Source organism: Condylura cristata, unplaced genomic scaffold (assembly GCF_000260355.1).
Source record: "Condylura cristata isolate star-nosed mole 26May11 unplaced genomic scaffold, ConCri1.0 scaffold00001, whole genome shotgun sequence".
NCBI classification, from domain to species: Eukaryota; Metazoa; Chordata; class Mammalia; order Eulipotyphla; family Talpidae; genus Condylura; species Condylura cristata.
In genome coordinates this window covers 86183881-86205919 of record NW_004567102.1, presented here as the reverse complement: position 1 = coordinate 86205919, position 22039 = coordinate 86183881, and the positions used below count along the sequence as shown (strand labels likewise).

The following is a 22039-nucleotide window of genomic DNA, read 5'->3' as shown; positions in this document are numbered from 1 at the left end:
TGCGTGCAGGACTGCAGGAGGCTTCGGACTAGCCCACAGGCCTGAAGTCCCCTGGCGCGATCGTGGCTGTGAGCGTGGCTGGCTCCATCTGCAGGCTGGTTCGGGCCCTTCTGCTGTCCAGTAGGCAGTGCGTGACCTGGCCCCCCGGGCTGGGATCCCCACCACTTGCCCCGCCAGAGCACCTCGGCCTTTGGAAGGAGGGCTCGCCCTCCCGGCCACGTGGACAGCGCAGCAGGGAGCTTACGTCCTCGCTGTCTTCTCTGCGCTTACAAACCGATCAGTGGAAGCAGAGCTAACACTTGTTCGCTCAGATGCTTTACGTACTGATCAAGTTCAGAAATGCCAGGGGCACGGACGTGCCGCTCTGCCGTCGCTGCCCACACAGGCTGTTGCCCCACTGTGCTCGTCCCCCCGCGACGCTGGTCGGCGGCCTGCCACGCGCGTGGCTCGGTTATGTATCTGTTGCCACATAACCGGTGGCCCCAGGACTCGGCGGCTCGCGGCTGCACTTAGTTCTCAGCGTCTGTGTGCTGGCACCAGGGTCCTCGGCGCAGGGCCGGCACAGGCTGGCATCTAGGTGTCGGCCGGGCGTGACGCTGTCTGGAGGCCACCCCCCGCCTCCAGCGCCTGTGCGTGGTGGCTGGAGGCCTCCAAGCCCTGTGCCTGTTAGCCAGGTCCTGGCTGTGCGGCGCTCTGCACAGGCAGCTGCAGGCACGGAAGCCTCGCTCCAGGCAGAATCTGCCATGTCTGGATACTTATTTGCTGCCCTGACATCTGTCTGACGTCCCCTGTCCTTGCCAGCAGCCATTGGGGGGCAGGGCCCGTGCCAGGGCATTTTCCCGTCAGCGTGGGGCTCCCCCATCCTTGGTCAGCCCCCAGGGGACAGAGGCAGCAGAGCCTGGGAACAGGCAAACCCTCACTGGGGGTGAGCCCCCACTAGCGGGGGTGCCTCTGACTGAGGGTCAGTGTCGGTTGCGTCCAGTCACAAAGGAGTGGAGAAGGTTCAAAACTGTTGCAAAGACTGGGGAAGGGAGCAGGCCGGGAAACCTAGCGGCTTCCAGAGCTTCGCGGAGCCCGGCTGAGGTGTGTGACCTCAAACCCACGAAACGTCCTCACTGCCTGCTGGGTGGGCGAGAATCAACTCTGCAAAGTAGCAGCGTGCAGGAAAAGAAGATTGGTGTGGGGCCTGCGGGAGAGGAGGGGAGGGACCATCCCTTTGGGCAATGGGGTCTCAACATCTGCTGAAATGAGAATCGCTCGGGGAGCTTTAAACAGTTCCTGTGCCCAGAGTGGAGCCCAAGCAGCTAAGTCTGCAGGTGGGCCTGGGGGGCGGTCACCTCGAAAGCCCTCACAGGCCTCCAGCGCAGCTTTGCTGACTGGTGGTTTTGCTGTCGGTGGAGATAAGAAGATGGGCCCTGATTGGTCATCTCCAGCTCCTTCCAAAGTGCAGCTTGCCCCTAGTTCCTTAAACGACCCCTGCATCTCCATAACAAATTCCTTGTTGTCGGCTAAGAGAGACTCTTCACCCCGTGCTCAGAAATGCTGGGGTGCCCCGTCTCTGTGACAGGACACGTATGTCAGAGGGTCCCCGCCTCTGCTCTCGGAGGACGTGCCGCAACGCTGCCCTTCTCTAGCGGGCTGTGGGAACCGAGCGGGCCTCGAGGAGACCCGGGCCTGGGCTCGGGGACCCCTACCGCCCCCACGCCCCCGCAGCGGGCAGGATGTCCGGATTGATTGTTCGGTGACCTCCGCAGGCCCAAGGCCCAAACTGAAGGTTCTCTTCACCCGGGAGTGGGGTTTTGCCTCAGAAACAGCACCCAGTTGTGCTGGGTGGGCGGGCCGAGCCAAGCGAGGACTCGTGTCCCCACAGGACATCACGGCTGCCGCTGGATGTCAGGGTGACCGTCAGAAGCAGCAGCCCATGACAGCTCCAGCTCGGGGACGCAGGGGAGCGGGGAAGGACACGGCACAGCGTCCCCGGGTGACCGCGTTTCGTCTTGTTCTCTGTGGTGCTCCTGCCCCTAGGGGAGAGCCAGACAATGCCCCCCCCACCCCGCTCTCCGGGAAGAGCCCTGCCCTCACTGCTGTGGTCCAGGGGACCCTCCACCCGTGCCATTTCCCAGAGGACAAGCCAGCCAAGATCAGGTCACGACGGGCCACCAAGCGCGAGCCAGTAAATGCCGGCAGCCAGGCCCAGGACACGGTGGTCTGGCCAGCTGCAGGTGAGCGCTGGGCTCACGGAGCCCTCTGCTCTGACTTTGAGCATCCAGCTCGAGAGGCCGTATCCTCATTGCCCAGATGTGACTTAAACCCCACCATTCCAGGGGCGTTCAGCGCCATCACCACTGCGGCACGAGTTCAAACCCCAGCCAGGGAGCCACCCACAGGGCCCAGCAGTCCTCTCCTGTCTCCCCGCTGCTCCCCTGAGCGTGGACTTCAGTACATCTGCCTGTTCTGCTCCCGACTCTGTCCCTGGTGGCTCCTCTCATCTCCTGCCCCTCTGGCCTGCACCCCAGTTCTCATATGCATAAATAAATACATCTTTAAAAAAAAAACCTGGAGTCAGAGAGGAAGGGGCATGTGGAACCCTGAAACTAGAAAGTCAGGGGGAACACAGCCTGCAATCCAGGCTGAGTGACCCAGAGCAGGGGGAGGGAACACACAACATAAAGACGCACGCACAGCACATGCCCACACATGCCATGCACAGCACACACAACATACATGTCACACCCACCCGTACCACACACGTGTATGCCATCGGTGTGTGTGCACACTGGGCGAACATGCACACCACACACGCTTACACACGCCACACGTGTGCCACACACTTACATACACACATGAACTCCACACACGCACCACACGCCCTACCCAACTGGCACCTGGCATAGCTCAGGCAGCCAGAGAAGACTCTAGATACCCCTGGTGGGGAGACGGGCACTGGCCCCCCTCGGGCCCAGCCCCATGGGGCAGCCCGCTCTGCTGTGCTGGCTGGCAGTCAGTCGGGCGCCGCGGTGATTCTCTGAGGCTCACAGCCTGACTTCCGAGACAGCAGCAATAGATCCTACCACCGACACGCATGCAGCAGCTGGTGCAGAAGGAGCCGCACGGCCCTGGGTCCACGCCCGGCCTCACCTCCAGGGACAGCGTGTCTGGTGGACTGTGTCCCCCAGAGAGGCGGAAGCCTGCACCCCCGTGCCTGCAACTGTGGCCTTATTTGGAGATACGGCCTTTGCAGATGATGCAGAGGCCGGGAGGACTGAGCCAGGGCTGGGGTCCTCACCACGGGGGCCTCGATGCAGAGACAGACACACACAGGGCAGTCGGTGTGAAGGGGGAGACGCCCCCGAGGTCACAGAGTGGGGGCAGGGCCTGGAGCCCAGCTGCCTGACAGTCTCTCACGGAGCCAACCTGCGGCGGAGATCGCAGCCTTCCGGCCTCCAGCAGGCGGCCGAGGAGTTGGCTACAGCAGCCCCGGAAGCTTCTCCGGAGCTGGTCTCAGGTTTCAGGAGGAGGCTGCTTTGGGCTTTCGTGGTGTCCCAGTGCAGGTGTCCAGCTGGGGGCCGGACATCTGGCAAACGGAGCTCTCTCCCCGAGAGCCGTCACGGGGCCAGAGGTGGCGGGGTGCTCACACCTCCTTTGCTCTCCAGAAATACGGCGTCGCAGTGTTTTCTCTTGATTCAGAGCAAAACGGGCGCGAGAAGGACAGCCCCCCTCTGCCGCCCAGCCACGCCTCTGCTGCACCCGGGGGCCACAGCGAGGCTTGGGTAAGCCCACCCACGGCTCTGCCACCTGCCCTGGCCGTGAAGGGGCCACAAGGCGCCCTCAGCCCAGCCGTGCAGCCAAAGTCCAGCTGACCGACCACGAACAAGCGCATTGAGGGGCTGCGGGCACAGCAGGCCAGGCCTGGGGAGGGTATCCGGGCCGCGGCCCCTCCACCCTGCGCCGGGGCCGGGAGACGTCTGGAGACGTCCAGGTGGAGAAGCGGTGACGGGGCCTGCACGCCCCAGGCAGAGGGCAGCGGGGCTGTGCTCAGAGGCTCTCTGTAGAAAGGAATCACGTTTCCAGTGTGATCAAAGAGCAGAGTGAGCCGTGCACTGAGAAGTCTCTGAAAACCCACAGCCAAAGTGCAGAGGGACCGGGAGCGGGAGTGTGACGGAGGGTGGATGTCGCCTGTGGCCGGCCGGGGAGAGAGGGGCAGTGAGCCCCACGGCGGACACGGCCCTGGCCACACATGTGGGGCAGCCAGAGCCAGGATACCAGACCGGCAGCCTCTCTGCTTGAATTATTTTTTTTAAGATTTATTTATTTGTGCATACAGAACTGGGGTACAGGCCAGAGGTGCAGGGGCAGTGAGAGGCTTTACCGGAGACAGAGTGGGGAGCGGAACAGGCAGATTGACAAAGTCCACTGCTGAGGGGAGCAGAGGGCGGGTCAGGAGAGGTCTGCTGGCCATGTGGGTCACCTCCGGGGCCAGGAATCAAACTCGCTCTGAAGTGGCTACGCCCAGCTTGCAGTGCTGCGTCCTAACCCTTTGCGCCCTGCTTTAATTTTAACTCTGTTTCCCTGTGCCCTGCATGGGCGCAACTGCTCCTGTGCCCTTGGGCTTCCATGGGAGAGCTCTGTGCCCACGTGAGGGAGGGGGTGCTCTGGCGAGTTTCCATGGAAATAGTAGCACCAGTGCTTGGTGAAGCACAGACCTTGGAAATACCTCTTCTCTGCTCTGCCATCTGAAAAGTCTGCCCATAAGTGTCCTCTGTTGAACAAAAATTCTTTTATAAAAAGATATATGGAACTCCGTGAATTTTGTGGGTGCAGCCTCAGGGCCCTGCCACCCTTCCCAGTACAGTTCCAATTTTAGTGTCTGTGCCCCAGGCAAGCACTGAACAAACGTTCTCCGTCTTAACGAGATCAAGCTCACCGCTTTCTTTGTACACAGATCGTGACTTACGGTTTTAATCCATAAGAATCAAAGATGTTATATTTTCATCTATTCACTGAAGTTCTTACCATCTTGATTCCCCTTCCTGGGATGAGTGCAAGGTAGGGATTGAGTTTCCCCCCATCTACTGAGCTAGAATCCCAGTTCAAGCCAAAACCACCTTTCTCTTCACCATAGTTGTGTGAAATCACCCTGCTGGCTATTAACCTCTCCTGGGTACAGTATCCTACCGTCTTGATTACGGCTTCAGAGTATGTGAATAGCCATTCTCTTTATGCTTATTCTCTTTAAAAGTAATCATTTGATTGAAATACTATCATGTACCATAAAATTCACTCTTTTAGAAAGTGCACAATTTGGTGGTCTTTCGGATATTCACAGTTATACAACTACTCTCACGATCTAATTTAGAATATTTTTATCATACATCCCCAGAGTAACTGTACCCATTTACAGTCACTCTTTATCACTCCCTCCTCCAAGTCCCTGACAATCGTTTACCTACTCTCTGTCTCCTCAGTTTTGTTTTCTGGACTTATTTTGTGGAAGCATTCAGTATGTGGTCTTTGTGAATGACTTATTTCACAAAGCATAGTTTTCAAAGTTTATTCATATTGTACCATGTATCAGTACTTCCTTTTTCTGACTATATAATATTTCATTGGATAGTAGACCACTATAAACATTCATATACAAATTCTTGTGTGGGCGTGTTTCCATTGGTTTTGGGCACTTATTAAGAGAGGGATTGCTGGAACATACGGTGGTTCAATGTTTAACCTTTTCAGGAACTAACTGCTCAGGAGCTGTTGTACAAAACAGCTGCCCCATTTGACATTCCCACCAGCAATATATGAAGTTTTCATTTTCTCCACATCCTTGATAACACTTGTTATTATCAGTCATTTTTATTATGGTCACTCGAGTGAGTGTGAAGTGGTATCTCATTGTGATTTTGACCTGTTCTATCCTAGTTGTTTTTTTCAGTGAAGTCCTTAAGATTTCTACACACAAGGTTATGTTGTCTGTAAATAGAGACACTTTTACTTTTTGCTTTCCCATCTTTCATTTTCTTGTCTAGCTTCCTTGCCTGGTATCTCCAGAACCATTTTAAATAGCAGTGGTGAGAGCAGGTACCCTGATCTAGGGAGAGAGGGTGCAGTTTCACCATGAAGAATGTTAGCTACTGGGACTTCACAGCTGCTCTTCATCAGGGTGAAGATGTCCTCTTCTCTTCCTAGTTGTCAAATATTTTTATCACGAGAGGTGTTGAGTTTTGTCAAATGTATTTTTTATCTTTACTATGATTTTTATCATTTATTCTATTGACATAGTGCATTCTATATTTGTTAGTTATATATTAATTAGTGTGAAAATAACTTTAGGTTCCTGGGATAAGTTCCACTTGGCAACAGTAGGATTATAATCCCTTTGCTAGACTGAATTTGCTGTTGATTGGGGATTTTTTTTTCCCAAGAATTTTTCTGTCTATATCCTTAAGGGATAATGATCTGGAGTTTTCTTGCACAGTCTTGGATTGGTCTCAGGGTAATACTGTAATATTAACTCATAAAATGAACTAGGAAATGTTTCTTCCCCTGATTTTTAAAAGATTTTATTTTTAAAGAGTTTATGATTTTTAAAAGAGTTTATGAAGAACTAGTATTAGTCATTTAAATATTTGTTATAATTCACCAGTCAGGTCACCTTTGCATAATGCAGGCATTGACAACTATAAATTTTCACTCTAAGAACTGCTTTAGCTGTGTCCCATGTGTATTGGTATGTTGTGTTCTCATTTCTTTCATCTCAAAATACTTTTTATATAGTTTCCTTTTTAGTTTGTCTTTTATTCATTGGTTTCTAAGGAGCGTGTCAGTTAATTTCCACATATTTGGGGATAGCCCCAATTTCTCCTTGTTAATGACTTCTAATTTCACTCCATAGTGTTTGCAAAACTTATTTCTATTTCAATCCTTCTAAAGTTGAGATAGCTTGTTTCAAATTAATTTATCCTGGAGAATATTTCATGTATACTTGAGATACATAGTCTGCTGTTTATATTGGGTGGAATTTTTTATATTATCTGCTGGGTCTAGTTGACTTTTTCCAGTGTTCCATTTTCCTGTCAATCTTCTGGTCGGTGTTTCTCTCTGTCATTGAAAGGGACGTAATGACTCCAACTGTATCTTTGAGTTTCGTTCTCCTTTCCAGTCTATTTTTGTTTCATGTATCTTGAGATTCTGTTGTTGAGCATGTTTCTAATTTTTATATATTCCGAATGGATTGCCCCTTTATCAAGTAGTATATCTCTTTGTATTTCTAGTACATACTGCATTTAAAAAGTTATTTTACTCAATATATATGTTGCCACTCCAGCATTCCCCAGTTTGCTGTTCACATGATGTGTTTTTTCATCCTTTAACTTTCAACTTGTATCTTTGAATATCAAGTATGATTTTTGCAAGCAGATACAGTTGGGTCTTGCTTTTGTTCCAGTGAGACAACCTCCACCGCGGGGCTGGGCTGCCCAGTTTACCACATCGTGCTGTTACTGGCATACGCTGGATTTATGTCTGCCAATTTGCCTTTACTTTCCATGTTCCATGTCTCACTTTTTGTTTCACTGTCCTTCCTTTTCTGTCCTTTTTTGTATTAACTGAAGAATGGCAAGGAAATAGAAGACTCCTATTATACATCTTCATGTCTTTAATAAAGTTCCTCTATATTTTTTGTTGTTTATTTCTAAATCAACCACTACTCAACAAGCAATTCTCAATGTTACTGGGCACTCACATCGCTGATACCTACCAGAAACTAAGAGAAAATACATGGACCTGAAATTTAGTGAAACCCTTTCTGTCCTCTCTCATTCAGTCACATTTTCAGCACAGATGTTCTCTGAGCACCTAGTATGTGACAGGCATCGTGTTAGGGCCTCATGACATAGAGGTGAGTAAGGCTTTGCCTTGCTCTCTGAGCTTTACAAGAGCGATGCACAGAAAGCAAGAAGGGGCAGAAAAAAGATAGGGCAGAGGGGTAAAGGTAAGGTGAGGCTAGAGATACGACCAAATGGTGTGAGTTCCTGCACAAAGACTCCCAAACACGTGGCCGAGTGGTGACCTTGAGCAGGGCCAGGCTGTGACACTTCTAAAGGAGATCACAGCTTCACCTGGTCTTGAGGTTGGAGCCAAAGGAAACAGATCCTAAGTGAAGAAGGCAGGATGAGAAGGAAAAGACTAAGACAGAGCATGCACGCAGGGCCTGAGCGTTCCCGCTGTGAACGGGGGGCATTGGGGAGACGCTGGGCTGTGATGCAGTACCTTAGACACCAGCGAGGCTGTGGAAATGCAGGTTCCTGGGCCTTGCGCTACTTGGAATCTCGGGGCAGGCCACCTAGGCCTCCTCATCTAGCAAGGACGTCCCTCGGTGGTTCTTGGGTATGCTAACATTTGCGGGTCCTCGGAATCCCAACACCTGTGAATACAGCTACACACTGGCTGGTACGTGGCCCTAACGAGACTCTCCCATTCTCAAAATGGGGCTTCTCCCTTCCTCCTTTCCCACCTTTTGATGGAACGCTGAGAACTGGGGTTTTGTCTGATTCTCTATGCTTTAAGACCCTGTCTTGGAACATTACTACCCCTGCTCTCTGGGGCTGGACCTTCATCTGTAAGTAGAGACAGAAATGTTGAAAATTTAGCAACTCAAAGTGTTCTCAGAGAGAAGGAACGTTGACTTCACCTGGGAACTTGTTGAGGAACGAAAGAAGATAACAGATGCTTTGTTTGCCTCAGCCCTCATCTCCGGAGTTGTCTTCCTGAGCCATAGCCCGGAGGCTGAGAGCCTCACCAGCACCAGCCTGCCCCTCCTCTGGGGGCCCCCTGTTACCAGGCCCGTCATGGGCCACCCCAGCGTTGTCCTGGCCAGCTGCTGTGTCTCCTACTCACTCCACAGAAGCCACAGAAGCTTTTCTCTGATGGCAGGTTTGAACTTTCTCTCAGACTGAAGCATTGAAACCCCACAGCCCAGACCTCCCAGGGCAGATGAGGGCTCACGGGCAGGAAGGCTGACTTGGTCTCTCGGCAACCGACACACATCTCCATTCTCAGCCAGGCCCTCCTCACAGAGGAGCAGAGCACGGGTCTCCCGGGGCACCCCTGGAGCCCTGGGGGATGCCAGAGCCACAAAGGAGAGCCCTGGGCCCGGGGTCACGGCCTCCAGGACCTGGCGGTTGTAGGGTTTCCAGGCTGGTAGGAAGAGGCAGGGCCAGCAGGTGGCAGTGTTGCGCAGCCAGCGTCCTGGAGGCGCTGGGACAGGTTGCCCATTGGAAGGTGCCTCACACCAACAGTCCCCAGGCCCAGGGCAGGCACTGGCCAGCTCGGACAAGGGTGCAGGAACTCTCAGAGGAGTGGGGTCACGTGTAGGTGACGTCACTGAGCAGCAGCTGAGGACACAGGAGAGGTCTGCTGCGCCCTGTGGGTCACTCCCTGGCCGGGGATCGAACTTGTGCCGCAGTGGCTGCAGACAGCTTCATAGTGCTGTGCACCAACCCCTTTGTGTCACCAGGGAGGGCCCAGGACTGTGACTTTAAAGCCAACTTTTCTGCCTCCGTCATTGCAAGGCTGGGGGCTGATTTATAGCAGCTACTGTTTGGGGTCTTTGCCAGCCACAAGGATGGTCTCATCTGTGGCAGAGGTAGGGTGCAGCCTCACAGGGAGCAGCACAGGCAGACTGCAAGAGGCTAGTACTGTGCTTGCCTGGGCTACATCAAAAGCAACCAGCTGAGCAAGAACGTGAGTGGGTGTCAGTGGTCTTCATCTGCTGTGAAGATGTGAGCACCTTGGGGGCGGTATCAGTGGCCGAGTTAACCCACATATACGAGCACCAAGAGGCCAGGCCAGCGTCCCTGGAAGAAGACAGTGCGGCTGCTTCCAAGGGAGGCTGGGAGGAGGAAGCAGGGGCAGAGCTGCCCGTGGGTGGAGGAGTCGGAGCGGAGGGAAAGACCGGGCAGGAGAGCACAGACGGAGGCAGACGGGTCCGGGGCCCGGGCACAGGACGGAGACGGCCGGGAACCCGGGCAGGGGGTCGCTGAGCGGGCTTGGCTTCCACATGGGCCCTCGACCGTGTGTTTGCTCAGGCTCCAAGCCCATGGCCAGCTGGAGCCCGTGTCTGGCCCAAACAGAGAACGGCGGCACAAGCTGTTGGTCCGTCTCAGTCCTAAGCCTGTAAGTTCATCAGCCCTCAGCCTTTGCAATGATGGAGGCAGAAAAGTCGGCTTCAAAGTCACAGTCCTGGGCTTCCCTGGTGGCACAAAGAGGTAGAAGTTGAGCACTGTGAAGCTGGCCCAACCACTGCGGCACAAGTTCGATCCCGGCCAGGGAGGGACCCCCAGGGCACAGCAGACCCCTCCTGTCTCCCCGCCGCTCCCCCTCAGCAGTGGATGTCAGTCGATCTGCCTGTTCCACTCCCCACTCTGTCGCTGGGGAGTCCTCTCACCCCCTGCACCTCTGGCCTGCACCCCCAGCTCTTGTATACCTAAATAAATCTTTTAACATAATAATAAAATAAAATCACAGTCCCATCAGGGATACTCATTGCTTCCTACCAGCGAAACAAGGTAAGAGAATGAGGGGCCAGAACAGTGAGTTGTCCTCAAAGACTTGAAAACGGCAGAAACGTGAGCCCACTGGCACATTCCCGCCAAGCCAGTACCGAGGGGTCAGTACCAGCCTAGGTCAGAGTGAGGCATGCAGATATGGCCACCCCCAACATGAGGCTGGGCATCCAGGAAGCCAGAACCAGCCACTGGCCACTGACAGTGGCCACTGAGTTCATGTCATTAGCAAGTCTGTCCCCGGCGCAGATGGAGGTGCCAGGAACACTCAGCACAGCCCCCTGTCTGAGCCCACACCCCCCCGAGCACAGCCCCCCTGCCTGAGCACAGCCCCCCACTGCCTGAGCCCAGCCCCCCAAGTGAATGAAGTCTGGGCCCTTGCGGCTGGGTCATCTGTGTTTAAGAGCACAGATGAGCTGCCAGTGTCGAGGATTCCGGCGGAAACCCACTTCCGGTGTTTGCCTGGGTCTGGTCAGCCCCACGGGCATCTCACTGTTGTGCTGGTCAGCCCCCAGCGGGGGCAGCGTGGAGCCGTCGCTGCAACAGCCCGCTGGGCTGCTGAAACAGCTGCAGGCCCCAGTGAGCTCACCAAAGCGGCCCTGTTGCCTCAGGAAGCCTCTTGGGTAAAGACATCACTCCACTGGCCAAGAAAACTCAACTGCATTGCTCTTGTGTTTTACAGAGACGAGTAACATGAGAAACCCAGCTGGGCTCAGCAAGATGGCCGAACACAGGGCTTCTGCCTGCTGAGCTGCGACGCGGCTCTGTGCCACCCCGCACTGTCCATTCCGTGAAAGCAGCGGAAGGCCTGCTCGTCTTCTTCCTAACAAAACCCCAGCTAGGGCCTCCTTGGTGGCACAGCAGGTTCAAGTGCAGCTCTATGAAGCTGTCTGCAGCCACTGCAGCACGAGTTCAATCCCCGGCCAGGGAGTGGCCCCCAGGGCGCAGCAGACCTCTCCTGTCTCCCTGCTGCTCTTCACAGATGTATATTTCAGCCATTCTGCCTGTTCTACTCCCCACTCTGTCTCTGGTGAGTCCTCTCACCCCCCGCATCTCTGACCTGTACCCCAGTTCTTGTGTGCATAAGTAAATAAATAAATCTTAAAAAAAAAATAATAAACCAGTCTGGTGCTCATGCATCCTCTCCTGAGGACGGTTGATTTAGGGGAGATGGCTCTGGGGATGCCCTGGTTCTCCTGTTGATTCTGCCCCCTGGGGTTGTCCTGCTGGGAAAGGTGAGGTCCTGAGTTCATCAGTGAGACACCGTGACGCTGGCTGTAGCTTCGGCTTGCTCCCAACGCGCACACACACAGGTCATGCACAGCTGTGTGCAGGTTTGACAACAGTTCACAAACTGAAGTGCTGTGCAACCGGGGCCCAGACCGAGAAAAAAAGCACTCCCAGCACCCAGGAAACCTCCCTGCCCCTCCACTCACGGAGCGCTCAGGGCTGGCCACTGTCCCACTGTCAACAGTGTCCGGAGTCCACACCAGTGACACTTGGTGCTCGATCAAAAAATACGCACTTCTGGGTCAGGCTCTGTATCTATGTGGCACCGCCTCTATGTGGTGGGTGTCCCAAGGTGCTTCCTTCCTATACATGTTCCATTCTGAAGTAAGCCAAATGTATCCATTCTACTGTTGATGGGTACTTGATTGGTTTCCAGTTAGCTGTACTGTGAATTGCAATGCTGTGCACATTTTAACACCTGTGGATGGACATGTGTGTGAATTTCTGCAGGATCTGTGCCACAGAGGAATTTCAGGGCCAAAGGGTATCTGTAGGTTTCCTTCTTTCTTCTTTTCTTTTAAGGATTTATTTAAGCATACAGAACTGGGGTGCAGCCAGAGGTCCAGGGGGTGAGAGGCTTCACCAGAGGCAGAGTGGGGAGCAGAACAGGCTGACAGACAAAGTACACTGCTGAGGGGAGCAGCAGGCGGGTCAGGAGAGGTCTGCCGCACCCTGTGGGTCACCTCCTGGGCGGGGATTGAACTCACACTGAAGCGGCTGCGGGGAGTTTGCAGTGCTGCACCCTAACCTGTTGCGCCACCAGGGAGGGCCAGGTAGGTTTCTTTTTCAGAGGGCAGCAGGCAGTTTTCACAGGGATTGTGGCAGGTGACGCTCCCACGGCAACATCGGGAACCACGTGTCTGTCAGCACGTCTGTCTTCTCGGCGGCTGTTTGGAGGAGGCAGAGGGGAGACCTGACATAGGCTCCGGACACTGGAAGCCATGTAGAACACCAGCTAGTTCTGCCTACGAAGACGAAGCTAGAAGATTATCAGAGGCCAAGACGAATACAACAGCGGCCGACAGCTCCCAAGTCACCATGAACTCAATGATCATACAGCCGCCGGACAATCAACTCACCCTGTGACCTTGTACCCGGGGGAGCGCTTTGGTTTTTCGTCATCTGGATCAGAAAGCATCTTCATCAACCTCTGCGCCTCACAACACCCATCCTTCATTTTGTAATGCAGAAACTGATCACCACGGAACCGTCTGATTTCCCCAATCCGCAGGGTTGGCAAAGGGCAGAGCCAGGACTAGAACCTGGAGCCCAGTGGCCAGTCTCCAGCTTCCCCACCTACCCCCCGACCCCCTCCTGCAGGCAGGACAGCTGCCCTCTCCTGTGCGCGACAGGACTAGAAGGACCAGAGCCTTTGGCCATGCGCTGCTGCTTTTCAGCCACCAAATTACCGAATGCAGCGATGCGGATGGCTCAGCTGAGAAGCGCCGGCTGGGTGTCTTTTGGGAACAGAGGCATAGAACTGCCCCTCGGGGGACCTGTTTCAGGGAAGCTGCCAACCCCAGGAGGGCGGTCCCAGTCCCGGGGAAAGGCCGGCACTTTAGTCATGTCACCAAGGAGGACGCAAGGACCGTGGGAAGAGTAGAGCCGTGAGCGTGGCAGCCAGTTCACCTTCTAGCTGGACAGAGGCGGAGCGGGACTGCCAGCTCCCCAGCTCGGAAACCCAAGCGCAGTGCCCCTAGCTCAGGGAGGCACAACACAGACATAAAAATTCCAAGAGCAGGGCCCTCCCTGGAGGCACAGCGGGAGAGCACTGCATAATGAAGCTGTCCGCAGCCACTGCAGCACGAGTTCGATCCCCGGCCAGGGAGCTGACCACAGGGCGCGGCAGACCTCTCCTGTCTCCCCGCAGCCCCCCTCAGCAGTGTGCTTCATCAGTCGGCCTGTTCTGCTCCCCGCTCTGTCTCTGGTGAATCCTCTCACCACCCCAGCGCCCTGGCTGTACCCCAGTTCTGTAAGCATGAATAAATAAACCCTTTTACAAAAATCAAAGAGCAGTGGGAGACAGTTCAGTGCCCTGAAGCATCGCCATGAGGCAGGCTCTGGGAGCCAGTCTCGCCGCTTAGCACACTGTGAAGCACTCAGGAGCCAGCCTTGTCTTGGGGTGAGAAGCATGTGCTACGCTCCCCCTCTAGACAGGACGAGTTAGTCTGCGGGGTGCAACTTCAATGGATGAACTTGCTCCTAGAGCAGTTTTCAAATGACTGGTGTAGGAAAAAAAGTCAGCGGCTCATGTTGCTACCCCACTCAACCTCCCCCCCCCAGTGGCTGCACAATGGGGTTCTAATGACACCCACAATCCTCTGTCTGGTCCACAAGGCCTGTATCCCTCTGCTCCAGACAACCCTCTGCTCCAGGCATCCTGGTCTTCCGTGTGCTCCTTGAACCTGACATGTTTTAATGACCTCAGGGACTCTGCACCTGTCCTTCCTGTTCTGGAACGTTCCTCCCAGCTCATGATCCAGTGAAAGTTCATTCATCAGTTCTCAGCCAATGTCACCTTGTCAAAGGTGACAAGAGAGGGTCACCTGTCTGGTGACCCTCTCTGAAGCAGTCCCCCATTACTCCTCACCACGTCACCCTGTTTATCATCGTCCTCACACTCATGGTGGATGCAGTCACGAAGTGCCACGGCAGTGGGGCCCTGCCTGTCTCGCTCACCACTGTATCCCTAACACCTGGAATGGTAGCAGCACAGAGGAGGTGCTTAGCTGAGGAAAGGGGAGAAGGAATACCGGGTGGGCTACGTGTGAATGATGCGTGCATGCGGCTTTGTTCTCTGCTACCTGCGCCAAGACTATTTCTCTACTCACCAGCTTCTTTGCTAAAAAAGTTTTCCAGAAAACAAATAGCGAGAAAAATAAAATCGGGTGTGGGGGGAGGATTAGTGAGAAAGAAAACTGGGATGTAATCAAAAATAAGACTTAAAACTTTTAACCTGCCAGTTCTCCCAGGAGGTTGCATGAACTAAATAACTAGATTGTGAGACATCTTCAGAAGTCACATGATGCCATCTTGGGTTTGTTTGTTTGCTTTTATGGACTTTTCTGCTCAGTAACTGTGGCCAATATATTGGTCGGCAGGCGATTTCACTGGGCTTTGGAGAATCCGTGGTCAGCCTGGCGCGTCCTTCTGAGCATGTATGTGTGGGGACGCCCACAGGCGGGCTGTACCAACAGTGCCCCTTCCAGGACAGCCATGCACCCTCTTGCCGCCCTGGCGCATGGAGTGAGGAAACCTTTACTAGACTTCCGCTCTCACACGCCTTCCAGTCCACGCTGCCCCCCCCCCCCCCCCCCCCGTCCCAGATCAAGAGGCTTGAGGTGCAGTTAACAGACACAGAGCCAGTTAGTGATGCACTCAACCGGGGGCCAGGCTCTGTACCCTCTCTGGGTGGCCTTTCATGACACCAGATACACGCGGTAAGTCGGCCACTGGCAAAGGGCACATTTGGCCACCAGAAGTGCAAAGCACCACAAGGAAGGGGCAGCTCTGTTCGGTCTGCAGCTACCCGCAGCGCTCACCTTGGCTGCAGGAGAGCAGACAGAGAGGAAGGCATGCAAGCCCAACCAACAGCTCCGTCCGAGGGCGGGGTGCTGGTACGTGGCTCCCTGTCGCACCTCAATGGTGCAGGGCTCAGCGCTGACGCCACCTGCCCCCAATCCGCAGCAAGCCGCAGCCTCAAAGCCACCAGCCGAGCCCGCGGCCCTGTACCTCAGAGGTGGCTGCTTCACCCGAGTGGGAGTGACCGACTCCCCAAGCCAGTACTCAGCAAGCCCAGAGCGAGGACCACGGATGGGATGCGGAGGGAAGGGAGAAAGCTCAGCCAGGAGGGTGCGAGTAGGGTGGGGGGCAGAATGACGGGAAGAGAAGGGAGACAGGGAGGGGCAAAACAGCGAGCGACCCCCTTGGGTCCCTTTCTTGGGGATTTGAGATCTCGGTTCAGGTTTCTAGGGAACGGAATCTTCATCCAGCTCCCCAGATCCGCCCTTGACCGCACCCCCTGCCCCCCCCAGAACGCAAGCGCCACAGCCAGAAGCGGAGGACCTACTCCCTCCTCACCCCCCTCCTCCCCCGGGACTCGGCGCCTGCCAGAAGGAGCGGGCGGTGGAGGCTGGACCCCGCCAAACCCCGAGCTCAGCTCGAGCACCGCACCCCGGCGGCGATGGGTGTCCGCCGGAAGTCGGGGTTCTACGCCCACCGCCCGCAGCCCGGCCCGCCCCCGGCCGCGCCGCCGGCCGCTACCTGTAGTAGCGATCATCCCTGAACGGCGTGAGGTCCTCCTTCAGCTCCCGGTACGCCTCCTGGAGCCGCTTGCACAGGTGCTTGAGCTCGCTGCAGAGCGGGGGCTCGAAAGCAGGGTACTCGGCGTCCATCCCCGCGCCGCGCCCGCCGGCTCGCCCCAGCCGCGCCGCCCTTTGAATGGCTTCCCTCGCCCCCTCTCTCGCCGGCTCCGGGGATCGGGGGCTGCCGGCGCGCGGGGCGGGGCCGAGGAGGAGGAGCGGGCGGCGGGGGAGGTGGGGAGGGGGCGCGGAGGAAGCGGGCGGGCGGCTCAGGGCCCCGCGACGACGCGGGGAGCGGCCCCTAGGAGGGAGGAAGGGTCCCGCCCAGCCGAAAGGCCTCGGGAGGCGAGGTGCCGCGCCCATCAGCTGCCGCCCAGGCGGAGGCGAGTCCACACAAGGTCATCTGCCGCCCAGGGCGAAAATATAAAGGGCCACCCTCGCTACGGCGCGCTAGGAATCAAGGAACTGGAGGTGGCCGCGGAAAGGAAAATGGGGTCTGGAGACCGACTGCGAGCCGCGCCGGGAAGGTCGAGGCCTCGGCCCAGGCTTCCGCGTCAGCACCACGGACAGCTCCGTGCTCTTGGGCTTCCTTTGCTCTCTGGCTAACAGACTCCCTCCCAGTAGACATGCGGTAATAAATATTATATTTAAATAATAAAGGAGCGTGCCCAAAATGAGCTGCCTACTCGCACACACGCACAGACTGGGCAAGAGAGTGCCCACCTCTACACAGCATAACACTAGTGTGTCAAATAAAAACTCATGAATCAGTATGTCTTCCATGGACTATTTAGCCAAAGATGATGTCATTTCCTCCTGTGAACTTTTCCAATAACAAGTGAAGAAATAGCTTTTCTGGATGATGTCAGTGTTTCCACCTGAATCTGCAGATGGATGTCCTAGCAAGTTTGATCTTGCCAACGCTGAAGGAAGCTTGCACACACATTGGAGGGCCTGAATACTGAGTCTGAAGTATAGAACATGGGCCCAGGAAGATGTATTTTTCAAGGTTCCCCAGGTGAGCCTAATGAGCAACTCACATGGAAATATTCTCATAACCTCTAATTCAGCTGCTTTTATCTATGCGCTAGCCCCTCTCACTCTTCCTTGTTCTTTATTTCTATCATCACATTTTATTTTCTGACTCTCACTTAGCCCTTGGAATAATTTTTTGTCTGCTGGCCAAACTCTCCAGGCAGAGCTCACAAATATTCCCATAACTGCCAATCATTCCTTCCTGTGCACAGTTTGGTTTTAGCTGTAAATCATTACATGAGCACCTGTATTTAACCATCTCAAGAAGACAAGTAATTGATCCCAGAGTTGGGTATACCCAAAACACAGGGGAGAAAGAGGCACGCTAAAACATGTTCCTTCTAAAGCACACGTGCAGATTTGTTTTTTGTAAGAGATTGACTCTGAGGTAAACTGCCACAGTGGATTCAGAGAGTTTATCACTAGGGGAAAGTTCATCAACCTAAAGATACACTAAACCCCTTAAAAATGCTCCTGGAAAACTTCCCTTGCTTCTCTAGCCCAGGCCTCCCCCCACCCACTTTGAACTATGGAGTCCCTAGAAGACAGTGTCAGGCTTCTGGCTCTAGTGTTATGGAATAATAATCTACTTTGCTCCCTCGCTCATCACGGAGCTGGAAATGCTAGGTAAATATGTACACAGGTGCACACCGTCCACAACAACTGCATAAATATCATACACCGTCTGCTATAATTGCTTTACCTTTCTGTAAATTTTATTTCCTCTAGAATTAATAACTGCCTTTTTTATAGCCTGATTTTCTATTTGTTAGTCACTAACTCAACCTCAGCCCTGCCTCCGGTTGCTTAACTTCCCTCTCAGGATTTGCAGGCCGACGATCCCTTCTCAGTTTCATCTTTGTGGAATCTCTTCTTGGCCTTCGGATCAGCTGTGGATTAGTCGTCCTAGGGCTGGGGTCCTGCTGTCTTCTGAGTGACCTCTGCAACATCATTCTGGAATTCTTCCTCTTTTGTTCTGTTAGGATCCTGTGTCTTTTCTTTTCTCTTTTTTTAAGATTTATTTATTAGGGCCCTCCCTGGTTGTGCAACAGGTCAAGTCACAGCACTGCAAGCTCGCAGCAGTCATTTCAGTGAAAGGTCAATCCCAGCCCCGGAGGTGGTCTACATGGCACAGCAGACCCCTCCTGTCTCCCCACTGCTCCCCTCAGCAGTATACTTCATCGATCTACCTGTTCTCCCCACTCTGTCTTTGGTGAACCCTCTCACCCCCTGCACTTCTGGCCTGTACCCCAGTTCTGTATGCATAAAATTTTTAAAGATCTTTTTTAATAATTTATTTACTTAGTTCTGTATGCATAAAAAATCTTATTTTTAAAAAAGATTTATTAATTTACATACAGAACTGGGGTACAGGCCAGAAGTGCAGGGGGTGAGAGGGTTCACCAGAGACAGAGTGGGGAGCAGAACAGGCAGATCAATGAAGTACAATGCTGAGGGGAGCAGCGGGGAGACAGGAGGGGTCTGCCGTGCCCTGTGGGTCACTCCTTGGCCAAGGGTCGATCTCGTGCTGCAGTGGCTACGGCCAGCTTCTTAGTGCTGCGCTTTAACCTGTTGCACCATTAGGGAGGGCCCTGGGTCCTGTGCTTACTCTTTATTGGTGAAGTGTATTTTCAAGGAGCTTACTGAGAAAAGATGATGGGATGCAAATTTTTTGAGGTCACAAATGTAAACATCATTCTTTTACCTTGTACTTGGTTGTGTGGCTAGAAAAAGCAAGTAATTTTCCTTTAAAATTTGAAGGCATTTTTCCACGATCACTTAGATTTTGTTGTTGCTATTAAGGAGTCTAAAGCCATCGCAAACCCTATTCCTTTTTATATATCTTTTTTCCCCCTCACTGGTAGTATTTAGGAATTTAATGTTGTCCACACTGTGATGACATTTTAAGATTATGTGTGACAGTTTTCTATGGGACTTTTGAGTGATAATTTCCCTGGAAATTTGGGTGTTTCGATGTGAGGAAATTTTCTTAAATTATTTTCTTGATAATGTCTTTCCCTCTGTTTTCTGTTATTTCTTTCTGGAATTCCTATTTGTTGGAAGCTGATCATCTTTTTTTTTTCTTTTTCTGTCTACTTTTTTATTCAACATGATCTTCCAATATTTCTACCAATAGTTTCATTTCTACGATGATGTTTTTAATTTCTAGGAACTTTGATTATTTCACTAATCTTTCCTTCTTGTAGAATATTCTGTTTCCTGTTTCATGGATGTAATATCTCCCCCACCACTGCTCTCTCCTTTATTTAAAAATATGTCCTGGCCCTCCCTGGTGGCGCAGCCGGTTAAAGCACAGCATTGAGAAGGTAAAACCACTTCCGCATGAGTTCGATTCCCGCCTGCCCCGGAGGAGACCACATGGCGTGGCAGACCTCTCCTGACCCGCCCGCTGCTCCCCTCAGCAGTGTACTTCGTAGATCTGCCTGTTCTGCTCCCCACTCTGTCTCTGGTGAAGCCTCTCACCACCCCTGACCCTCTGGCCTGTACCCCAGCTCTGTATGCACAAATAAATAAAAATAAAAAAAAATAAAAATAAATAAAAATATGTCCTTTTCCCTTTATAATCTATTTTCTCCAAGCTGCTCTTTCCTGCTGATTTGTGTCTCTATCTTTCAGATTAGAAGTTCTTCCAGATGTGCTATGATTTTGCTATGATTTGGCTAAATACTTCTACTTAAGAGCGGAATAGTAAAACAGCGTGCTTGTGTGTGTCTATTGGTGTAATATATCTGAGCCATTCCTTGGAGCCGCCGTATCAGTACCATTAAGACTCTCCTCTTAGATTGGTGCTCACAGGCTCCAGTTCACCCATGCAGGACAGAATTAATCTCCCCTCATCATGAACCTGTGCTGCTTTTGGAGTTTCGCCATATGCCTCTGCTCCGGGGCTCAAGAAGGATTGCAGCTTCTGTTTTCAGCCTTTTGAAAGCCAGCCCATGTGTCAGGAAGCATGCATTTTCCTGCTGGGGAGGTCAGGCAGTGAGAGCCTTAGAGAATGTGGAGAAGGGTCGAGGAGCCCTCCCCCCCTGAGCACCCACCGCTGCCTTGAATGCCCCATCCCCAGGCCAGCCCTCAGCTGAAGGCAGTCACGTGCGTAACTTGTGACCGGCATGTAGAGCAGAATAAATGCCCACAAAGCCCACTATCCCGTAGACTCAGGATATTACTGTTGTCTTAAGCTAAGATGTTGTGAGATGGAAGGTTTTTTCTGTCACATTAGGAAAAAACTGACACAACCAGTTCAATTCTGTAGAGCAAGAGTCTTTCATTTCCCTCTGGGAGGAGGAGGCCCGTCCGCATTTACATCAGCGTTCACTTCAGCTACCTGGCCTTGGCCACAGATCGCTCTGCTGTGGAATTTACTGGCCTAAAATAAAAGCCATGCAATCTTGCATGACACAGTTCAAGCTGGCTTCGAAGTCAGTTGCGCGTTCCGTGCCGCATGTGGACAGCCCACCTAGGCGGAGGCCCCAGGGCGTGCTCACTCACCACGCGCTGGCCCCCGGCTGTAGGCACCTGCCGCACTCGCTCCCACCAGGAGGTCTCCTCCTAGCTGCTCGGCCTTCTCCCGGTGCGGCGAGAGCAGAAACGACACACGGCTGCCCAGCGGCAGTGCTTGGCAGTGCTTGGCAGTGCCAGGACATCGCTTTCCCTCTCTGATAGGCCCAAGTGGTGCCCGCCCAACCTAGGCCGGCTGCTTCTTGGTTTTCTTCAGTCTCTGCCAGCTAAGGGGCCTCACATGCCAACTTCTTTGCTTTATGATTTACAAACATTTGTGTTTGCTTTCTGCTCTCCTGTTCTCCCCATCTTTTGGGTGAATGGCTTTAAGGGATCCTTTAGCTTAATTGTTTTGGGGGGTCAACGACAGTGACGTCTGCTCAGCCCACTACCTTCGTTTCCTCTGTGGCTCATTAAGGATGGTATTCTGGTGTCCAGCTCAGACAGGTACACTAAGCACATGAAGGGCTCCCCTCAAGTTATCCTTTGGCTTTTGCACCCCACAAAAGGGCTGTTGTCTCCTCGTGACGCACACAAGCATCTGTGATTCCGGAAGCCTTCTGTCCGGCTGTGGCCCAGACTGGTCAGAAGTCTGCTTCTCTCCTTTAGTGATGGAGCTTGTCCTGAATACTAACATCACTAAACTTTGACTCCTTTCTTGTGTACAATGAGAATGACAATGTTGGCTGCCTCCTGGGCTTGGGGAGGGAAGGATTATGTAAAACACTCGATACAGTCTTGGTTCGTAGCCAGGTCTCATTAACGTGTCAACACTCCTGGGGCTCCCACAGGTTTCCTTTCCCTGAGATTACTGATACCTGTGCTTTCTCATTATAGAAACTTACATAACAAGAGCTCTTACGCAAGAGAATGAAAATCACCCATACATCCTTGCGAGAGAATCACTGTTAACATTTTAAAATATTTTCTGATAGTATGTGGAAGCCATTACATTTCCGCCCAGTGCCCTTCGTGGCTGACTGGGGTCTCTCGGTCTCCCCAGCTATCGTGAGGGCAGAAGCCAGGATGTGGGCAGGCCCAGCAGTGGTCACTTCCATTCAAATACTCCGTCTGCTCTATGCCAGTCTCCTTAGTCAATGCAGCGTTTCCAGGCTGGCACCTCACACCTGCCACTCGCATCTTCAACTTCCTTACGAGTAAGAACAGGGCCTCCCTAGCGAAAGCAGAAATGGACATGCCCGCTTAGCAGGCACATTCAAACTATCTCCAGCCCCTGCAGCGTGAGTTCTGTCCCCGGCCAGGGAGTGACCCACAGGGCACAGCAAAGTCCCCTGTCTCCCACTGGCCCCCAGCAGTGGATTCCAGTAGGTC

The 22039-nt window shown here is 53.3% G+C and overlaps 1 protein-coding gene across 1 annotated transcript in view; it reads right to left on the bottom strand.

Annotated features, from left to right (window-relative positions):
* The window catches only part of TMEM181 (transmembrane protein 181), a 61143-nt gene that overhangs the window by 38114 nt on the left and 990 nt on the right, over positions 1 to 22039 (bottom strand). The window contains 2 exon segments of the mRNA XM_004674161.2: positions 16116 to 16267; positions 16269 to 16454. Of these exon segments, the coding sequence (XP_004674218.1) occupies positions 16116 to 16267; positions 16269 to 16454 (338 nt within the window).